Raw genomic sequence first — 20,759 nt, forward strand, 5'->3', positions numbered from 1 at the left:
GAGGTATTTTGGGTGGCCAATTGCTCTGACATTCTTGGCTTTTGAAATGAATCTATGGATGTCATGAAACAAATGGGGCCTCCTTCCCCATGGCAAGGACTCACCCATGTAGCAAACAAGATGGCCTGGAATCGAAAATTATGTGGCGACGGGGTGTTCAAAGCCCAAGCAAGGTGGCAGTGTCCACCTCTTGGGGCCAGAACTGAGAATAAATCTGAATGTTAACATTGGGTGGGCCTCCAATAGGCTGAGTTGGAAATGCTTTATTGGACACTGACCCTGACTGATGGCTGGTCAGCACTACCTGGGAAGTGGCTTGGTGTTTGAGAAAAAGGATATTTTGGAAATGGCATTGAAAAATCTAGATTACGTTCTGCTAATTCTTTGGAAATGGAGTGTTAAAAAAAGTATTTTCTGTATTATTCTTCCTTTTTTTTTTAGTGTTTAGGGCTAGTACTGAAGATGATTGTTACATATTGGGTGCCAGAAAGTCCAATGGGAATCTGAAAGATGTCTGTAGCTGTTTGCGAGTGACTTCTATCAGTCTCAGATTTCAATCAAACAGTAATTTATGAAATTGAAGTATTGATTTTGAGAGGCAGGTTTCTTTGGGAGATTTAATCTCATTCGTAGAGGAGACTTCAACTTTTTGTAATTTTTTTATTTTGCTATTTTGCATTTTAACGGCTCAAGGACTTGTAAATCTGAAATCTGATCCTTCACTCAAGTGAGTGAAGCTAATGGTGACAAAGCTTAGGCATCTTTGCCTGGATTGTTTGTTATGCCCTAGATATCATAGTTTGGCAAGCTTGGATTCCTACTATATGCTGGTGACTTGGAAATGGGATTTGTTACGACAAGTTTCTTGTTGAAGGTCTTGCGTTAGGAGCTGTTCAGCAGGGTACTCTCCAGGGACAACATCTGAAGGTCATAAAACTTGGTTGGTGAAGTCTGCCCTAGAACATTCGTGAGTGCCAGGATCTGACCAGAGTTCATACCCAATATATTTTTCAAATGAGACAATGAGGTGTATGATAATCAATTCTCCACCCATTTATAGTTTCAAGGGGCTGGTCCCATGTATGTATGTATGTGAATCTATTTGAACCCAAGACCTCTCTCACAAGGGCAATGAGCTCAACCATTGGGCTAGAGCTTATTGTTAATGTGAGTCTATATATTTTAGCCGCCACCAGCCTTTATTAGGTTTCTGGAAAGCTTCTCATCTTATTCACCAAAAAAACTCTTATTATGGTTTGTCTCCTTTTGATTTGTAGCTTACATTGATATAGTACTTCTTTTTTGCATATGTAAAAATTGACGAAATTTTCCTTGGTGTGGTTGTCAAGAACAAGCATCCAGGGTGCTTTCTGTGGGTTATTAGTAGGTGAGTATTACCATAACAGGGTGGGCCACACAAAATAAGCTGAGAGTAATTGTAAATAACTAACACATTCTTCTTACATTTAATTTTAGGACGAAATGGAGGCACGCCCTGCTTTATCAATTCAGAGATCAAGTGCAAAGCAGCTTAGTAACATGGGATGTCTGGAGCACTGTCGTCATCATTTCCAGTCCTTCCAGCCCCTTTGAAAGAGACATTTCCCAAGTTGCCAGACTCGCAACAGGTTTCCATTGAAAGAGAACTTGTGACAAGGCCTCCCACCCATGCACGTCATTTACCCTCTAATAGTGGACTAGTTGGTCACATGTTTTCATCATCCCCTGGACTTTCATCAGATCGTCATTACTCATCTCTTTCACCCCATGAAAAGCATTCAAGAAACTCTCCTTTCATTTCTCAGTCATCAACTAATGGAGCATCTCTGCCATTAGCACATAATTCTCATTCCGGATCTCTTCAATCTATAACATCAAGTCATTATGCCAAAGAAAACACTAATTTCTGGCATACTGATCCACTTCCGAGTTTTCTTGATTTTCCTGTAAATACCTCTATTGAGAATGGTCAGGCAGGCAGCAGTAGTTGTAATGTTGCCATAGCATCTGAGGAATTTAGTAAATGGGCGGACCAGCTAATCATTGATGACGATGCTTTGACTTCTAATTGGACTGAGCTTCTTGGTGACACCAGTGTTATGGATTTGGAACCAAAGGTTGGATCTTCATGAGATGTGGTCATTAATTTTCATCCATAAGTACTTATAAAAAAAGTCCATGGCTAAAATAGGTACTTTCTAGCATAATTAATTTTGAAACATTTTGGTCTTGTTTCTTTAAATTGCATACCAGGTGTCCAATTCATCTCCAAATTCTCAACCATATCAGTCTGAAGTTCATATGCAGCTTTCTGCTCCATCTGGAGAAATTCTTCCTATTGCTACCCCTTCTTCCTCAGCAAATAGTGCCCCATCCAAGCCACGCATGCGCTGGACCCCAGAACTTCATGAAGCCTTCGTGGAGGCTGTCAATAAACTTGGTGGTAGTGAAAGTACATAACTCTCATGTCCTCACCATAGTCATGGCCTAAATTTAAGTAACTTTTGCTTAGTTGATTTGTTATTCTCATTTTACAGGTGCTACTCCAAAGGGTGTGCTGAAGCTCATGAAAGTTGAAGGATTGACTATCTATCATGTGAAAAGCCATTTGCAGGTATTATGTTTTAGTGCATGTTTGGAATTACGGTGAGTAATGTAGCTTTTAACTTGGCTTATAGTTGTTGAGCTCAACTAATAAGCTCTACTATTAAAAAAACTATTTACTGTTTGGTAACCATACGTCTAAAGCACTTTCAAGCATGATACATTTGTTTGGAAACAATATAAAAAATGGCTTTTTGAGATAGAAATGACATAAAAGGTCATTTGAAAGTTGTAGTGTCGTGCGTGTGATAAGATCAAAGGGCAAAGCTGTAATTATCTAAATGTTGTATGGGTATTTTCACCCATTGATAGTCTTTTTTAAAATTGGAACTATGTTCCTCATTATCCGGAAAATCACGTTTGAAGAAAAGCATCAAAATGATACTTTTTCTCAAACGTACTTTTTAGCTTATTTGAGATTATAAAGTACTTTAATATGTAACTGTCAAACAATCTTATTTTATCATTAAAGAGTTTTTAAGATTATTTAAGCACTTTTTAATATCCCTAATGCAACCCCAAACAAGTCCTTGTTCCTTTTGCCGTGAGATTAGCTTCTTACGGAAATAATTTGAGTGTATGTTGTATGTGTGTTTAGTTTTAACTGCAGATCTTGTTCCGTGAACTGCAGAAATATAGGACAGCCAGATACCGACCAGATTCATCAGAAGGTATGTAACATGTATACATCTGTGTGGGCATGCTTGCATGTGCATATGTGTGCATGTGTGCCTGCATATGTTTCCTTTTTTTTTTTTTTTTGTTATATTCCTGCTACTTTCATTTACCTAAATGTATCTGTTCCTTTCTATTTGAAGTTTTCCTTTGCTGGGAAGAGTGTGGGTGGAATGTTATATACCTTACTGCATTGGCTCCTTTCCGATTGAATGTTACATTTTCTGGGAAGAGGACGGGTGGGATGTTTAGCATATATTGTGGCCCCTGTTTATGTTTTCATGGAAATATAAGGAGATGTTTGGTAATGTTTCTCATCTCATCTCATCTCATCTCATTCCATCTCATTTCCTTCTCAAACATCACTCAAATACAAGCATTTTCAAGCTAATATTACAACTTTTTCAAACTAATCATTATAACTTTCCCAAACTTTCAAGCACAATACAAAAAACAATTTAACCTTTTCAAATCCCAAAACAAATATAATATTAAAAAATTATATTCAAACAATAACTTTATAACATTTTTATTCAACTTTTTTCTCTTTCATTTTCCAAAACCCCATAAAACATCATAACTCAAACCATTTTACTACTATTCACAAACCATTTCACTACTATTTACTGATTTCTCATCTCATCTCATTCCCCAAACATCTCCTAATTCTCTAAAAGGTGGAGATTCTTTTGGAGTAGGCAGGTTAAGGGTTTGCATGATGTGAAAGGAAAGAGAGAGGGAAACAAGTTTTGACATTATTGGCTGTCCCAAATATAAAACGGGACACTTGTTATCGTCTTGAGAATTATGAAATTTATTATTAGCTAAGTCTTGTGTGCTTTATAGCTGGAGACAATGCAGGCTTAAGAATTGTCCCCAAAATCTTATGACATTCTCTCTTTAGTTGTTTTTTTATAAGTAAACAATTGTATTAATAAAAATAGGCACAGCCCAAGTACACAAGATGGTATACAAGAGGTGACACCTATCTAGGAAGAAGAAATGGAACCAAGAAAATCATGAAAATCAAGGCCGTTGAAACCAACTGCTTTGACCCATGAAATAAGGTTCTAACAAAAAGTAATCTAAGCTCTTCCAATGAGCGCTCCTTGTCTTCAAACGTCCTGTCATTATGCTCTTGCCATATGCGCCACAAAATACAAACAGGAACCATCTTCCACACAGCTTTGATTTGTGGAACACCGCCTTGATTTGTCCAACTGGCTAGAAGCTCAATCATAATGGCAGGCATAATCCAAGCTAGCTCTAATCATCTGAATACATCTTCCTATAACACTCTAGCAACCTCACAATGCAGTAGAAGATGATCCATAGTCTCCCCATTATTTTTGCACATACAGTTCCACTCCACTATAATCACCATGCGTTTCCATAAATTATCTATCGTCAAAATCTTACTCAAGGAAGCTGCCCAAGCAAAGAACGCCGCTTTGGGGGCACCTTGTGTCTCCAAATCCTTCTCCATGCAAAGTGATTGTTTTGTAATTGTGTGAGTGACTGATAGAAGAGCGAACCGATAATATACATTTTTGTACAGGTACCGACCATAACATATCAAATCCTCGAGGGCTCGGTTTCATGGAGTACAAGATACTAAAGAAATCTTTAAAGTTGTCAATTTCCCAATCTTGGGCCGCCCTAGTAAAGCTCACATTCCATTTGACTGAGTCACCAGCTATCCCCATGAGATCGGCTACCAAAGCTTCCTTCTCACATGCAATCTTGAAAACCGAAGGGAAAGAATCCTTGAGTGCATTATCTCCACACCATAACTCGTACCAAAATTTAATTCTAGGGCCATCTCATAACACAAGTCCACCACCCTCTTCTAATATGCTTCCAAACTCCCACTCCACACCCCCCATGTACCTCCCTAGTGCTCCATCTCCCCCATAAGCCTCCATACTTGGAATCAATCACCAACTTCTATAAAGCTTCCGGTTCCATATTGTATCACCACAACCATTTCCCAAGAAGGGCCCGATTGAAAACCCTCAGGTTTCTAATGCCCAACCCACCAAGATGAGATTGAGGAGCATACCTTATTCCACTTAACCAAACGGAATTTGAATTCATTCCCTAAGCCATTCTAAAGGAAATCACGATGAAGTTTCTCAATACGGGTTGCCACACTCGTTGGAATTGGGAATAATGATAATAAATAAGTTGGTAGATTAGACAAAGTGCTTTTGATTAAGGTGACCCTGCCGACTTTCAACAAGTACAATCTCTTCCAACCTGTCAATCTACGTTCAATTTTCTCAATTACTATATTCCAGATAGATATAGCCCTTGAAGCAGCCCCCAAAGGAAGTCCGAGGTTACTTGTTCGAGGTAACTCGTCCGAGGTAACTTATAGGAAGAGAGGAAACTTTACATCCAAGAGAGCTAGCCAACCGCCGAATGTTGCGAGCATTACCAATTGAAATTAATTTTGACTTGGCTAAGTTCACTTTCAAGCCAGATACAGCTTCAAAATAGAGTAGAAGTGCCCTCGATGCCCGAATCTGGTTTTGTTCTATCTCACAAAAAATCAAAGAATCATTTGCAAACAACAAATGAGAAATGTTAAGGATGCCCCTATTAATGTCACAAACCGAAAAACCAGCCACAAAGCCACTGCTAACCAAGGCAGAAATCATTTTACTAAGCGCCTCCATGACTATGACGAAAAGGAGTGGAGACAAAGGATCCCCTTGTCTTAGACCCCGAGAGCTGTTTAAAAAGGCTAGCTCCAAACAGACTATCATTCACCTAAACTGAGAACTTCACCGTGTATATGCACCACCAGATCCACACCTCCCCAACAAGTAAAGTAGGAAACCCCAATTGACATGGTAGGCCTTCTCCATATCCAACTTGCATAAGATTTGCCGATTCCCAGATTTTAATCTACTATCGATGCATTCATTGGCAATGAGAACCGAGTCCAAAATTTGTCTACCCCTCACAAATGGATTTTGTGGTTTCATAATGATCTGCACCAATACCTCCCTCCTTAAACGGTTTGCAAGCACCTTATAGATGATCTTGTACACCCATTCACAAGACTAATGGGTCGATAATCCTTCACCTTTGATGCCCCAATCTTCTTGGGAATAAGCGCAATAAAAGTGGCATTGAGGCTTTTCTCAAATTTTCCAACCGAAAAAAATTCTTGAAACACCTTCATTAGATCCTCCTTCACCACATCCCAACATGACTGAAAGAATCTCATAGAAAAACCGTCTAGACCAGGTGCTTTGTCTTTGACCATCCCCCTCACCAACCATGAACCTGTCTCCTCAAAAGGCCTCTCCAACCAAGAAACATGCTGCTGCTCGATGGACTCAAATGCTAGTCTATCAAGCTTTGGCCTCCACCCCACCTATTCTGTGAGCAAATGTTCAGAAAAACCAGCAATGTGCTGTTTAATCATAGGGGCCTCCGTGCATACCACACCATCTATATTTAGCCTCTCAATGGCATTAGTTCGCCTATGAGAAGTGACCACTCTATGGAAGAACTTCTGCTTCGATCTCCTTCTTTTCGACAAAGCACGTGATTTTTACCACCATGATATCTCCTCCAATGAGGTAACTCGTGCTAGTTCTGAAATTTACTCTGTCTTCCAAGAGACTTCATCTAGAGAGAGAGCTTGACCCTCTTGTACCCTCTCTACCTCCTGTAGCTCCTCCAGCATAGACTTCTTACAGTCGCCTAAGTCACCAAAGGATTGAGCATTCCAAAGCTTTAAGTCTTTTTTCAAAGCTTTCAGTTTGCCCGCAAAAACAAAACTAAGAGTGCCTTGGAACTGATATGAGAACCACTAGTGTCTGACCCTATCTACAAAACCATCAGTTTTAAGTCACATATTTTCGAATTTAAAATACTTCCTCCCTCCTTGAGTGCCTTCACAATCCAACAAGATAGGAAAATGATCGGAACACAGGCGATGAAGCCTCTTCTGACATAGCTCTGGATAATGAGTTTCCCACTCCGAGGAGACCAGGAATCTGTCCAATCTAGACCATGTTTGGTTGTTAGACCAGGTGTATGCTCCGCCCATGAGAGGAATATCCACCAATCCCAAATCGAAAATACACTCTGAGCATTCCATCATTGCTGGCCGCAACCTACCTTCTCCTAAGCGTTCACTTGGGAATTGTATGACATTAAAGTTGCCACCTATGCACTATGGTAGATCCCACCAGCTTTGTACTCCAGCAACTCATCCCATAGAAGTCTTCTCTCGCTGTCTAAGTTCGGCCCATAGATACCAGTGAAGGCCACATAAATTTGTCTTCTACACTCTTAAAGGAGTATGCCACTAAATACTCCCTAATGTACTCCTCCATTTTCTCCATCGCCCTTCTATCCCACATAAACTAATACTCCTCCATTTCCTCTGTAGTTGTTATGATTAGATACCATCATATGAACAATTTTTCACTGATATCGCAGCTAAATTGAATTATCTAAGCCAGAATCACAATCAAAGGTTGGTTTCTCCATTGCTTTTCCCCTTGGATATTAAAAGGTTCCTCTCTCCGTTTATTTTGTGTGAGTACCAGATGTTGACTTCACTCAATGAAAGCAGTCCCTTTGATCTATCATGAACTAGAAACAGTTTCTTTCTAATCTGTCTTGGCTTAGCTGTTCCTCTTCACAGAGCTTCGACTTGGCATAGAGATGTCGATTTTTTTTTATATACAAGTTAGATCAAAAGAATTTAAGGTTGTTGAATTCAATTTGCAGGATCCTCAGAGAAGAAATTGACTCCATTTGAAGAGTTGTCGTCTCTTGACCTGAAAACGTAAGTCAACTAATTACTAACACCTGGAGAATTCCTATTGTTTCAGAAGTACATAATCTTTTCCTGTTTGTGGAATTTATTGCGACATGTTCTGTACACAATGGGTCACTATATATTGCTTATCCTGTTTCCGGATGGATGACTTGACTTTGGCCTCTTTTTTATAAGTACAAGAAACCTGTGTTAGGAAGTTTCTCATTATATGGGATACTGCAATGGTATAGCTTGGAAAATCTACTTTTATAGGAACTTTTTACGATAATTTTACTAAAAGAGAAAAGCATAAATACCTCCTTTTTATGAATTGGGTGGACTTGAAAATTGTTTGGGCTCCAAATCTTTTTACGAATTCTATTGGTACTGTTCTTATAATTAGATAAACATTCCGTGCAAATTCACGGTCTGCCCTAAGTTGTATAATCAATAAGCTCTTGTGCATTATCTTCAGCAACTCTAGTATCCATGGAGGGGGAAGGTTGTTAGTCCAATTTTACCAGCCAGCTGTGGCATTTTTAAAGACTGAAGCCTGCAAGACCAGAACTTTGCATATAAGTTTTATTGCAACTTTAGCCCCTTGAACATGTATTGTGCTGTCACTGTTTCTAGCCATTTACAATTTCCATGCTCTTCAAAAATTGATAGTAGATCAAACTACCTCTTTTTTTTTTATACGTATAGTAGATCAAACTACCTAAAGCAGGGTACCGGCCTTACCAAAAGAACAAGAGAAAAGCAGAAGCCAAATGGGTTAAGATTATAGGCTAGAAACACTTTTCTAAATGATGATCCGGTATGCCTAGTTTTAGATAATTCAAGTTCATGCATGCTTCAGCTTATGATCTCTCGTATTATTTGCTGATTTATCATGATGGATATTTTTTTTTTTTCTGTGAAATTCGTTTTGTTTGGATAACAGGGGTATCGAGATTACTGAAGCTCTGAGATTGCAGATGGAAGTTCAGAAGAGGCTTCATGAACAACTTGAGGTATGAATTCTTTTTGGAGAAAGGAATTTCCTTTCTTATTGGAAATCTGGTTAGGTCAGCTTTACTCTGTCATTGCACACCTCCATCAAACAGTGAAATAAGCAATATGATATGAGAAACCTTACCCAGCAATTCTAACTCTTGGTTGTGATTAACATGGGGTTGGGCATGAAAGCTTTCTTGGCTTTGATGCATACCATGTGTGTGTGTGTGTGTGTGTGTTGCATGTACATTTCTTCTATGTCTATCTCTTTTCTATTACATGTATACAGAAATTAACCACCTAAGAAAAGTCCAAGTCACATTTAGGCTTATATTCTAAAACAATTAGTCAAGGTTACAATTGGTGTCCATTGGAATCTCTGTAAAACAAAAGAATTTCTCCTTCTCAGACAGTAGGGTATCCAACTCACCTCGCATCTATACTCATTTTGGATATTATAACCAATTCACTATTGGTTGAGGATTGGCTTTGATACCATTTGTAAACCCATTGAAAGCCCAAACCTTTTCAAGTTTTATACTCCAAAAGAACTAGTCAATGTTCCAATTGGAACTAAATGGAACCTAAACCGCAATCCTCTCAAACATTTTGGGATCCCACTGGGTAAGAAATACTTTTCCTACTACTTTCAACATGATTCATAGGGTTTATTGTTGACTCTGGGTGATGGGAGGGATGGAAGATCGATTTCTTCCACCTTTTATCAGCGTGAATGTTTAATGTTGGAACTGGGTGAAGCTGATTTACTTGAACATGGAAGCATTGGGGCTAAATAGGTTTTTTAGACATTTGATTTCAGTTCACTATCGAGTTGACTATTTTTACTGCTTGATGCTATAGTTTTAATGGCTTGATTTTTATGCTTGTTAAATCATTGGCAAAACATAATAGTGTGCTTGTGACTTGGCAAAACATAATGTTATGCTTCAAATATTTCAGGCTGTCCAAGTGTGTGAACATGTGTATCAAGACTGCCCTTTTTCACATTTCATACTCTCTTGCTGGGTTGCTGTATCTGTAATTATGGTGTAATACTATCTTTGACCTATGAGCAGATTCAAAGAAATCTACAGTTGCGAATCGAAGAACAAGGAAAGTACCTCCAAATGATGTTTGAGAAGCAATGCAAGTCAGGTATTGACAAGCTGAAGGCATCAGCATCCACTCTGGAGAACTCTCCTGCCCCATCTTTGGATGTTCCAGTTTCCCCTGCCAAAAGTGAACCGGAAGCCTTCCAGGTAGACCATGGTAATACAGTGTATGATCCAGTCAATTCCAACTCTGGGTTGGAAGAAACCTCGCGGGAGCTGGGTGTGAAGCTAAAGGCAACTGTAGCAGAGGCGGCTCAGAATTTTGAGCCAGATGCTTGTGAAACTAGTTCCCAACCCTCAAAGCGTCCAAAAACTGATGAATAAGTCATATCATCTGCCAAATCGGTATTGGACTGACAAAACCATACTGATTAATGTAATATCTTATTCTTGGAGTAAGACAAACAAAGCTGACTGATGGATAGATTGGTCCACTCCGGTTCTGTTATCATATTCTCAACAGACAATTTCCAGATGCAGCAACAAATTTTAGTCGAGTTTTGATGATAATGTTCTTCAACCTTCTAATTTGTACTCTTTTTGAGTTAAGCAAGGATGAGGATGCATTAGGAACTGTTGCTTAGAACCCTGTTGATTATATCTCCATCGAACGCTATTTGTAGTAAAAATCTAATATCCTCAATGTTAACCTATGAATAATCATGTTACTGCCAATGGTACACAACCATTCATGAGTTTTATCATGGCATTCCTTGGATGTGGATTTACACTAAACATCATTCCCTAGTCTCTCTTATTTCCAGATTATTTTTTTTAGTGATCTCGTCGGAAAAACTGTTACCAAACTGGCTTTTTTATACAAGCATGGATCGATGGCATACAAAGTTACAAACCAGGCTTCCCATCCAAGCAATAAACAGGTGGATTTGTGCAACTAAGTTTGACAGATTTGAGTGAATTAGCAAAAACGCCAGCTTTTTGTAAGTTGAATCCTATCAACCCACCCACTTTAAGAATGTATTTGTTGCGGCTCGATACAATTAAATCTTTGCATATTTGGAGTCAATTGAAAGCTTCATTTATCAGACAGTTCTTTCAAGAGAAATTTGGGTTATTGGAGTGGCAGGCTGTTACACGTAGCTGTCAAGAATGTCCTCTGCATTTCATAGAATCGTAATGAAATTTGGGTTATTAAAGAAGATGGTAGTATGTTGGCAAATGTTGAAATCCATCGAAACTTACCTAATCGAATTGAGTATTGAATGTTCAAGCTTAGTTTGTTCAATTTTTATTTGACCACGAACTTTGCATGAGTTTATCATCAGCCTACACTTTTTTTTTTTTTTCGATTAATTCGTTCGTTTATAAATAAATTTGATTAATTTATGATTTCTTTTTTCAATAAAATTGAAGTTACTAACGACATCTTATATATTTTCATAAATTCATATAAATACGTAATTTATTAATTATGTTAAGGTTATACCATTTAAGTTATGTAGTTTTTTTTTTTTTTTTTTTGTCATTTTAAGGGTTTTCTTTTATGTTTTTATTTTCTCAGCTGAGAAAATATGATTATTATATGGTTGTTGGTTTGTGCAGGCCGCAAGAGAAGCGCCAGCCTTAAACTCCCTTTGAGACCAAGCTAAGCTATATATGCACCGTTGCGAGAGTCAGCAGGCAAGCAAGCAAGCAAAAACGAAGCCCATCCCTCCCACCAATCGGTCGGTAACGTCTGATCTTAGACTCAAACACACAGACTTCCCAACTCCCAGTTGGTAGAGACTCTTCAACTCACAGTACTCCAGCTCATATTATTTTGCTCTCCCCGGCACATTTATCCCCTACTATAAGTACATGACCTTTCATTTTTCTCCTCTCGCCACCTTTCAATCCTCCACGGCCTTATTCTAATTCTCTCATCACTTGTTTGCTAGCTAATTGCCATGGCCGCCAACACCATGGCTGGCCAAGTTGCTGGTTCTCACAGTACCCGAAATGAACTCGGCCATCATGTTTTGAATGGTGGGGACGAGGTACGTAGTTTCTTTCCTCCTCATCTCTTAACCTGTTTTTCCAAAAAAACATATCAATTGCTCTGAAAGCTTTTTTTTCTCACAAATGTACGTACTATATTCATAGCAGCACGACCGCCGGCCTCCAACTCGTCAGGACTCTGTCTTGAAAATTTGTCGGGTTTGTGGCGATGAGATTGGATACAAGGAAAATGGTGAGTTGTTTGTAGCGTGTCATGAATGCGGGTTCCCAGTTTGTCGGCCTTGTTATGTCTACGAGAGGAGTAATGGGAACCGGAGCTGTCCTCAGTGCAGCACCCGCTATAAGCGTCATAAGGGTTAGTTAATTGAGTTCTCTCTTTCACTCTCATTTTTTACTCTATATATATATATATATATATATATATATATATATATATATATATATATATATATTATATATTTATACACATATACACATCAGGATTTTTATGAAAATGTGTCACTCAACACATAACGTTTTCTGATATTTCTCTCTCCAGGATGTCCTAGAGTTGCTGGAGACGAGGAAAACTATAATGATGCAGACGATTTTGAGGATGAGTTTCAGATTATCAATGGCCATGATGACTCCGATAGGCAACATGTTATCAACCATTCGGTAATTCTAGAAAAATATTAATATATCAACTTCATATGTTAGTGTAAATCAGATTCAAAGCCATCCTTAAATGCATGGAGACAATAAAACTTCCGCCAACGTACTTGCATGATCATCTCTAGCAATTTGTCATGCTGCAGAAGAAAACTGGGCCAAAACTTCTACTTTTTAAAACTTTCCTCGATATTTTAATTTTAATTTCATCATGTATACATCAAATGGCAAGATGAAAACGCATATTTCCTAAATAAACTATGTAAGCTTTTGTAATTTAAAAGAAAAAGGGCTGAAAGAAGCTTTTTCTCTTGATCAAGTAGATTTTCGAGAAGAAAATGTTTTTAAAAGCTATGACTGATCATGATCAGTACTATATGGTGGAAATTCTATGGAATTCTGACAGTAGGAAAGGACTTAAGGTCGTCACATTTGCAGGAAAATGGCAATAACAATCACCAGCAGCGGCATTCTAATGGTTCTATTGCAGGAAGTGGTAAGATCAGATCTTTAAACTAGTTTTCTTCGGGAGGGGCGGCTTAGTTGTTCCTTTCTTTCATTTATTGATCTATATATTTTTTGAATATTGGTGGCGGATGGGGCATTGTATAGTTGCTGGTAAGGATTTTGAAGGAGAGAAAGAGGTGTACAGTAATGCAGGATGGAAAGAAAGAGTAGAGAAGTGGAAAGTCAGGCAAGAAAAGAGAGGTTTAGTAAGCAAAGATGACGGAAATAATGATCAAGGAGATGATCAAGATGACTACCTGTAAGTCTTTATTCTTTTCGATCCACTCCCTTCAAGAACAAAACCATTTGTGATCAAATACACAAAGCCATGCTTTTACTTCTCGGGACAATGTACAAACAACCCCATCTTCCTTTTTTTGCAGTTTGGCTGAAGCCAGGCAACCATTGTGGAGAAAAATACCAATCCCCTCCAGCAAGATCAGTCCATATCGCATAGTCATTGTTCTCCGGCTCATCATTCTTGCTTTCTTCCTCCGCTTCCGAATCTTAACTCCAGCATATGATGCTTATCCCTTGTGGCTCATCTCTGTAATTTGCGAGATATGGTTTGCATTCTCTTGGATACTTGATCAATTCCCGAAATGGTATCCCATCACCAGAGAAACTTACTTGGACCGATTGTCCATGAGGTTTGAGCGTGAGGGAGAACCAAACCGTTTAGCCCCAGTTGATGTCTTTGTCAGTACTGTTGACCCTCTGAAGGAACCACCAATCATAACTGCGAACACTGTTCTTTCCATCCTGTCTGTTGATTACCCTGTTGATAAGGTGAGCTGTTATGTATCGGACGATGGTGCATCGATGCTGCTTTTCGATGCACTTTCAGAAACTGCCGAGTTTGCGAGAAGATGGGTGCCATTTTGCAAGAAATTTCGTATTGAGCCAAGGGCCCCAGAGTTCTACTTCTCTGAGAAGATTGACTACTTGAAAGACAAGGTGCTGCCCAGCTTTGTAAAGAAGCGCAGAGCCATGAAAGTAAGCAAACAGATTTAAGGGAAAAAACCTTCTTTGTTTAGCTTTCCTGCAACAAATCCCCAGCAATAAAAGGAGGTTTAAGTGAATGACTGTGTTGTATTGCAGAGAGAGTATGAAGAATTCAAAGTAAGGATTAATGCGTTGGTGGCAAAGGCTCAGAAAAAACCAGAAGAAGGATGGGTGATGCAAGACGGTACCCCTTGGCCAGGAAACAACACCCGTGATCATCCTGGCATGATTCAGGTTTGGCAAGATCATCCCTACTTTGTTTTCCTCAGATAACCTATACATATGTCATCAAAATGTGACTCCAAATTGGCATTTAGCTTCTGCTTGGTTCTCGGAAAGACAATGTGTTGAAAAATGATCTCACATTGCCTCTGGACAAGGTTTTGGATATGTTTACAAGGAATGAACAATCATCTCTTATAGAACTGGTTTATGAGATAGTTATGCCCATGAATTTTTTCATAGTATCAGAGTCTGCCACAGGACGAATGGAGGTCCACACAACTTATCTCGTGACAAGAACCACAAAAAAATAATGATATGCACGTGAAGGAGGGTATTGAAGAATAATCTCACATTATCTATGGATAAGGTCTTGAACATATTTATAAGGAATGAGTAATTCTCTCTTATAGAACCAGTTTTATGAAATGAATTAGACTCATAAATTTTTCACTGGTAAAATAAAATGAATGAGCTTTGGTTTCTGGTGACTTTGCTGACTTGTTTTTTTTTTTAACCACCAATTCCTCATCATTTTCAACAGTCAAACATTATGCTAGTTAACTAGAGAGAATATATCTGTTGCCCCAAAAAAAATTCTCAAGGTTGTTTGGGTTGAGTCACTGTTAAAACTGCTTGTTGGAATCATACTTACTTTGCAGGTATATCTTGGAAGTGAGGGTGCACTAGATGTGGAAGGTAAGGAATTGCCACGGCTAGTGTATGTTTCACGTGAGAAACGGCCCGGATATCCACACCACAAGAAAGCTGGTGCCATGAATGCCCTGGTGGGTAGCTCTGTTATTCAAGTCGTATTTTGTGTCTCTGCGCAAATTCAACTTCTTCCCATTCTTATTACTTGTATTGTGCATGTGATCATATAGGTTCGAGTTTCTGCTGTACTTACCAATGCACCTTTCATGTTGAACCTGGATTGTGACCACTACATCAACAATAGCAAGGCTGTAAGGGAAGCCATGTGTTTTTTGATGGACCCCCAGCTCGGGAAGAAACTCTGCTATGTCCAATTTCCTCAAAGATTTGATGGCATTGATCGTCACGATAGATATGCTAATCGAAACATTGTGTTCTTTGATGTAAGCCATCCAAATTCTTCAAATAATCAGTCATTGCAAACTGATTATGATTACTAATGTGAAAAAGAAAGGGTAAAAAACCACAATTGCCTGAATAATGATTTGAATCTTCTTTGGTTACAGATCAACATGAAAGGCTTAGATGGCATCCAAGGCCCTGTTTATGTTGGCACTGGATGTGTATTCAACAGGCAGGCATTGTACGGCTATGATCCACCGGTGTCTGAGAAGCGGCCAAAGATGACATGTGACTGCTGGCCTTCATGGTGCTGCTATTGTTGTGGTGGTTCCAGGAAGTCAAAGTCCAAGAATAAAGGTGAAAGAAGCCTGCTTTGGGGACTCTACAGCAAGAAGAAAAAAATTATGGGGAAGAGCTACATGAAGAAAGGGTCTGAACCTATGTTTGATCTTGAAGATATTGAAGAAGGGCTTGAAGGATATGATGAGTTGGAGAAATCATCACTCATGTCACAAAAGAATTTTGAGAAACGGTTTGGACAATCTCCGGTTTTTATTGCTTCCACTCTTATGGAAGATGGTGGTCTTCCTAAAGGAACTAATCAAACTGTGCTTATTAAGGAGGCCATTCATGTTATTAGTTGCGGCTATGATGAGAAAACTGAATGGGGAAAAGAGGTGATTAGCTTCTAACTCCTATCACTAAAAGAGTGATTAATGTATCTTGAAATAGGAGGGTAACATTGAAAGTGAACTAGTTTAAGAACCTCAGTATATTTTGAAATGCTATTTGGTCCCATAAAAAGAAAGATTAAAAGTAAAATCAGGATTTTGAAACTCATTACATGATTTAATAGAGTTCTATCACTCATTTGATGACACAATGACTAGTTCCTTCCAAGTGCAGATTGGGTGGATATATGGTTCGGTTACAGAAGATATCTTGACAGGCTTCAAGATGCACTGCAAAGGATGGAAGTCTGTGTACTGCATGCCAAAGAGAGCAGCTTTCAAGGGATCGGCTCCAATTAATCTATCAAATCGTTTACACCAAGTTCTGAGGTGGGCTCTCGGCTCGGTTGAAATTTTCCTTAGTCGCCACTGCCCACTATGGTATGCTTATGGAGGAAAGTTGAAATGGCTGGAGAGACTGGCTTATATTAACACCATTGTTTACCCTTTCACTTCTATCCCTCTGCTTGCATATTGCACCATTCCAGCCGTCTGTCTTCTAACCGGAAAATTCATCATACCCACTGTAAGTTATACTAGAAATTTATTTTAGCAATGGCATATTTGTCAAGTCTAAAAAGTTGCATGCTAACACCTAAATATTTTGAAACCGTCTTTGTCTGTTTTTCTCCCCCCATTTAGCCACACAAGCTCTAAGAGAGATTGTATTTGTTTTGCAGCTGACAAACCTTGCTAGCGTATGGTTCATGGCTCTCTTCCTCTCAATCATAGTAACCGGAGTGCTTGAACTCAGATGGAGTGGTGTTAGCATCGAGGACTGGTGGCGCAATGAGCAATTCTGGGTGATCGGTGGTGTATCAGCACACCTTTTTGCCGTCTTTCAAGGCCTCCTCAAGGTGCTTGCTGGAGTGGACACCAACTTCACGGTGACATCAAAGGCCGCCGATGATGCTGAGTTTGGGGAGCTCTACCTCTTTAAGTGGACCACTCTTCTCATCCCACCAACCACTCTTATAATCTTGAACATGGTGGGAGTTGTGGCTGGATTTTCCGATGCTATTAACAATGGCTATGGCTCATGGGGTCCATTATTTGGGAAGCTGTTTTTTGCCTTCTGGGTCATTGTTCATCTCTATCCTTTCCTCAAAGGTTTAATGGGAAGGCAAAACAAGACTCCCACCATTGTAGTCCTTTGGTCCATACTTCTTGCTTCAATTTTCTCACTGATTTGGGTTAGAATTGATCCTTTCTTGCCTAAGCAAACTGGACCAATCCTCAAACAATGTGGAGTGGACTGCTAGACAAGCTCTTGTTTTACCTTTCCCTAGCAGTGATTTCTCTTATAGTTTTGATGCCACTTATTACTTGTCTCAATCTTCAATTATTTCTAGGTTTCCAAATTAAGAGACTTTTTGTTGTGCATAGATAGTCACCAAGAGAGTTTTTGCAAGAAATGTAACAATCATAGGGAGGGCCCCTGCCATCATGTACACTCAAAAATAATAAGAAACATTAAGATTATATACTCCCTTTCTAATATATTGTCTTTGTGCAGTTGTTGATCCCCTTACAATTATTCTTAAAATAAGTCATTAGGAGAGAGTCCTATTCTAATGCAACATTTTAAGCAAATATAGGTTTGGTTTTGAAATTTCAGTAAAAATATTATGAAAATGAAAGGAAACTCACCAAGTTAATTCATAAAAAATAAATAAATAAGGAGAAGCAAAATGAATAATTTCTCTAAAAGAAATTTTTGTTATTGGGCGTTTTAGCTATATGGATTTAGTCCATCATACATACCGTTTCTTGTATGGTTCAATTCTCTAAAGAATAATGTTATTATGCTGCCTCATTTTATTCCTTCGTTTTGATTGTTCATGCATTTAATTTAAAAAAAATATTACTTACTAATTAAGGAAGTTACTTTGTATATTGGTATATTTTTTATTTTTTTTAAATATTTAAATATGTTAAAAAACATAAAAATAATAAAAATAAAAATGAAATGTAAAATTTGTACTAATGAGCACACTCAGTGATCAAAGCTCAAAGTTGGGCGACACACTAGCACTACCCTTCTCTAAAACTTACTTCACTTCGAAGCCCAATATTAATTATTGGGTTGAATACTTGAGTTTTCAAGTTTTATAAATCAATTCTTCTAGTTTTCAAGTTTTATACTTGAGTTTGCTTTAGAGTTTTCCTTTATAAATTGAAGCCACATTTTTCAATTTCTATAACAGTGATAACTCAACTAATACAATCAAAATTACGTACCTTCATTAATCTCGATTAAAATATTTATTACGTATTAATTTTTAATTGACTGACACGTGACATCAACATGTCATATCAACAATTTAATTAAAAAACTGAATTAATGTCACATGTTAGCCAATTGAAAATTGTCGTGTGGCATACCAATTAAGATTTACAAAAGTAATTAATTTGAGTTCTTTTATTCTCATATATCAATGGAGTGAAATTTTCAACTTTGGTCCTGATTTATAAAAACATAAAAACCAAATACTTGTTTTATATTCAACCCATGATTTTTAGAAAACTTTTATCTAACAATTCAACTATATTTATGCACCTATGGGAAATATATATATATATATATATATATATATATATATATATATACACACACACACATATATATATATATATAGATTCGCACTTAGAGGAATATCTAACAACATGAATATCCAATTAAAGTTATTATACATATTATATGTTATACGTGTGAGCATAGATATATACATATAATATATATTAATTTTCATCACAAAAAGTAAATATAAGCGTATTCACACAAGGAAAATCGTACTACATGAATAATTCGTTCAAGAAAATATTTTGGAAAATAACAAAAAAAAAAAAAAAAAAACCTTTATTTATGGCCGTGTATATCCCAAACCATCCAATTTTCAGTCATGCATGAGAAGTACCATAACCATAAAATTTTTTTTATAAATTTACGTCATTTCATGTTATACGTTAAATTTGTTTTGTAATAAAAATATTTTTACAATTTAAATATCACATTAAGTCATCATATGATTTGAGAAGTTTATTTTTGTAATTTTTTTTAGCAGCTAAAACATTTCTCTCTTTTTTTTTATTAATTTTTAAAAAAAAATTATTGAGTAGACATGAAAATCGAAAAGATTTCAAAATCTACGAGCAAAATCCAAACAAACAAGATCCTATTGAGAACTCCAACCAAATTCATGCAAAGAAAATCAACTTGCGATTCAATAATAATCTTCAAAACACTCAAAACTCATTCTGAAAAAATACAATAACCTAACAAATAATCTTCATCAGAACCAACGCTCGATTACACTACCAGGCCACATCACAACTCAACAAGTTCAAGCAACATTCATCCGAAATTCCGAAATTAATACAAAACAGAGCCACCACAGAACTCATAAGCCAGAAACTCCTAGGAAAAAGGAACGGCTAGACAGATAAAGGGAGCAAGTGAGCGATCGGATGAGAGAAGTTGATCGAATTCTGGAGAGTGGGAGAGAGAAGAGAAAGAGGAAGAAAGGCTTACCGATGTAGGCATCAACGGCGCGCTGAAGTCAGCTTTGCTTGGGCGCGAGAGAAACAGGGGCGACAGCGATGGGCGAACTAAGTTGAGAGGAAGCGAAAGAGAGTGATATGGAAGTAGAAATCGAGAGAGGAGATGCCTGGAGCGGTAGCTGGCGGAGAGAAGGACTTGAGGAGAGGAAGAAAGAGCGACATAGAAGAGTGTCTCGAAATCTCGTACGTACGTGAGTGTTAAATAATTCGATTGTTATTAATTAAAAAGTGATTTATATTGCTAAAAGGTGAATGATTCTAATATCTTATTTTCTTTTAAATTAAATAGATATTATGAATTTCAAATAAATTTGAGAGAATTATTGTTGGGATGTATGAGAGAGAATAAAGTCATGTTTGAAGCTTGATCTAAATTGAGATGAATTAAGTTCTTTATGAATAGTAATGGGTTGAGATGGTAATGAGTTTTGTGGAATCACCTAAGATGAGTTTAGATATATTTTAATGTTAAGATCATGAGTTTAGATATATTTATTAGAAGTTGAAAAAAATTGTAAGTCTCGTATATATAGAGGTGTTAAGTTGAAAAATATTATATATCTTATGTGTAAAAAGATTTTAAATTGAGATGAGTTTAGTAATCTCAATTCAATTTAAGTTACTAACGGGACATTTGCAGAAAACCAAAAAATTTCAAGCTTTAAGAGTTATAATTGACATGACATAGAGACCAAAGACTTACCCTTTTTTTTTTTTTTTTTTTATGACATCGGAGAGATCGAAGATTTATTTACAAGATTACTCGAAAGTATAATAAAAGATCAGACTACTACAGAATTAGGAAGTTGAGATAGATAAACAAGTTTGGAAACTATTTATATAGCTTTGGATTACGTATGGTTTGGACACTTTATTTGAAAAAAGTAAGAA

General features: G+C 37.5%; 2 protein-coding genes across 2 annotated transcripts; both read left to right on the forward strand.

The window, feature by feature from the left end:
- Positions 1-1,476: 1,476 nt before the first annotated feature.
- On the forward strand, positions 1,477-10,885 carry LOC121252854 (protein PHOSPHATE STARVATION RESPONSE 1-like). The gene is given in 8 exon segments (XM_041152682.1): positions 1,477-1,537; positions 1,540-2,117; positions 2,242-2,452; positions 2,538-2,614; positions 3,236-3,275; positions 8,038-8,095; positions 9,012-9,081; positions 10,141-10,885. Coding segments are annotated over 8 exon segments (1,449 nt in total). The 5' UTR covers positions 1,477-1,482; the 3' UTR covers positions 10,501-10,885.
- A 946-nt stretch (positions 10,886-11,831) lies between these two features.
- LOC121253278 (cellulose synthase A catalytic subunit 4 [UDP-forming]-like) lies at positions 11,832-17,797 on the forward strand. Its single transcript, XM_041153280.1, has 12 exons — positions 11,832-12,173; positions 12,283-12,490; positions 12,674-12,792; positions 13,225-13,282; positions 13,399-13,552; positions 13,677-14,289; positions 14,395-14,532; positions 15,183-15,308; positions 15,405-15,617; positions 15,741-16,253; positions 16,483-16,833; positions 16,988-17,797. The coding sequence occupies exons 1-12, from the start codon at positions 12,084-12,086 to the stop codon at positions 17,567-17,569; spliced, it is 3,165 nt and encodes a 1,054-aa protein (XP_041009214.1). The 5' UTR covers positions 11,832-12,083; the 3' UTR covers positions 17,570-17,797.
- Positions 17,798-20,759: the final 2,962 nt, after the last annotated feature.

This window comes from Juglans microcarpa x Juglans regia, chromosome 2S (assembly GCF_004785595.1).
Source record: "Juglans microcarpa x Juglans regia isolate MS1-56 chromosome 2S, Jm3101_v1.0, whole genome shotgun sequence".
NCBI classification, from domain to species: domain Eukaryota; kingdom Viridiplantae; phylum Streptophyta; class Magnoliopsida; order Fagales; family Juglandaceae; genus Juglans; species Juglans microcarpa x Juglans regia.

Coding starts and splice junctions, on each gene's coding strand:
- LOC121253278 (XM_041153280.1), top strand. CDS start 12,084: ATGGCCGCCAACACCATGGCTGGCCAAGTTGCTGGTTCTCACAGTACC. Junction 12,491..12,673: donor CCGCTATAAGCGTCATAAGG/GTTAGTTAATTG, acceptor TTCTCTCTCCAG/GATGTCCTAGAGTTGCTGGA. Junction 15,309..15,404: donor CTGGTGCCATGAATGCCCTG/GTGGGTAGCTCT, acceptor GTGATCATATAG/GTTCGAGTTTCTGCTGTACT.